Source organism: Plasmopara halstedii (genome assembly GCF_900000015.1).
Source record: "Plasmopara halstedii genome assembly, contig: Scaffold_2125, whole genome shotgun sequence".
NCBI lineage: Eukaryota > Oomycota > Peronosporomycetes > Peronosporales > Peronosporaceae > Plasmopara > Plasmopara halstedii.
In genome coordinates this window covers 341-1,881 of record NW_020189033.1, presented here as the reverse complement: position 1 = coordinate 1,881, position 1,541 = coordinate 341, and the positions used below count along the sequence as shown (strand labels likewise).

The 1,541-nt window shown below is 54.1% G+C and overlaps 1 protein-coding gene across 1 annotated transcript; it reads left to right on the top strand.

Annotated features, from left to right (window-relative positions):
* Positions 1–107: 107 nt before the first annotated feature.
* On the top strand, positions 108–803 carry PHALS_03264 (uncharacterized protein; the record flags this gene model as incomplete). The annotated part of the gene is made up of 1 exon (XM_024717537.1): positions 108–803. One exon carries the CDS (start codon positions 108–110, stop codon positions 801–803), a length of 696 nt encoding a protein of 231 aa, XP_024583026.1.
* Positions 804–1,541: the final 738 nt, after the last annotated feature.

Below are 1,541 nucleotides of genomic sequence, written 5' to 3'. Positions count from 1 at the left end.
CAATGGCCTGACACACGCCACACGTCGTTCCAACACGTTACCAGGCAACAGGTCCAAGATGTCTGGCCACCGGGAAGAACGACCAGGAACCATGCGCGTGAACGTCCATGCGACCTATTCGTGGCGACCCAAGCACAACGGGCCCGACCCAAAGCCCAACGACACATAGGGCCCGAACAAGGCCCAACGAAGACCTGACCCGAGAACGTGAAGTCGTGACCCGATACCACCGTAAGAACGCCTGTATAAAGTTTGGTGTCGATACGAGTACAACTGGGACGATCCAAGGCCGAACGACACATCGGGCCCGAACAAGGCCCAATAAAAAACAGACCCGAGAACGTGAAGTCGTGATCGCAAACCACGTAAGAATGTCCCGTGAACAACCTGTACAAAGTTCGGTGTCGGTCCGAGCATTACGGGCCCGACCCAAAGCCCAACGGCACGTTGACCCGAAACGTGAAGCCATGGCCCGATACCACCATAAAAATGCCTGTGAGATACGGTGTCAACTTTCGTGGCGATCCGTCGTCGTTCGGTGGTGTTACGAAGAATCCCGTGAAAACGGACGTACCGGGCCCGCAGGCCCGTGGGCCCGAATCCAGATTATTCTTTCCCAAGACCACCGTCAAGTTGTCCTGATGGCTCACATGAAGTTTCGTGCCGTTCCGACCTCGTTTGATACGGTTATGGTTAACCACACGGCCCCTCGGGCCCGACCCGAGCCCAGTCAACGTTTTGACCCGATCAAATCGGCCCGTGACCCGAAACGACCCTACTTGGGCCCTACAACAGCCACGTAAAGTTTCGGGATGATCCGACGTTCTTTCATGGGGTTACGGACAATCCACGCCAAACAAGCGTCACGGGCCGACCGAGCCGGGCCAACGGGCCCTCGGGACCCGAAAACTGAATTTTTTTTCATCCAAACCCATTAAAACACGTTACCGAGGTCTCACGCAAAATTTCATGCCAATCCGACGTCGTTTGATGGGGTTTTGAAAAATTATGATTCCTCAAAAATTTAATGTCTGTTCCTGTCACTTAGCTTTTTGTGCAAAATGTATATATAGGGGAGGGGTGGGTGTTGAGCAGCCCATGCCCGGGCAAGGCATGCCAGCGCCCAAGCCAAAGGAGGCTGGTGGCGTGCGTATAACAGCTCAAATGCCCCAACGATGACCGAGAACAAGCGCCCATCTCCCCTCATTCCCCCCCACCAAGCGCCCCTCCCCCCCCATGTTGCCTGCCCACTCGCACAGCTACTCGTGATTTCATGCCCAGCGACTAGTGAATGTGCCTCGACGACCAGCAAACCTCGAAAATTATGATTCCTCGTAAAATTAATGTCTGTTCCTGTCACTTTACTTTTTGTGCAAAATGTATATATAGGGGAGACCAGGGGCTTGAGCAACCCCTGTGCCCAAGCAAGGGTCAGATGGAAGCACACGAGACGCGAGGTTTAAAGCCTATACAAGCAAGGCGTCTGTCTCCCCAAGCCCCATTGCCTATAAAACAAGCCCGATGCCTTGTAAATGCCCCAC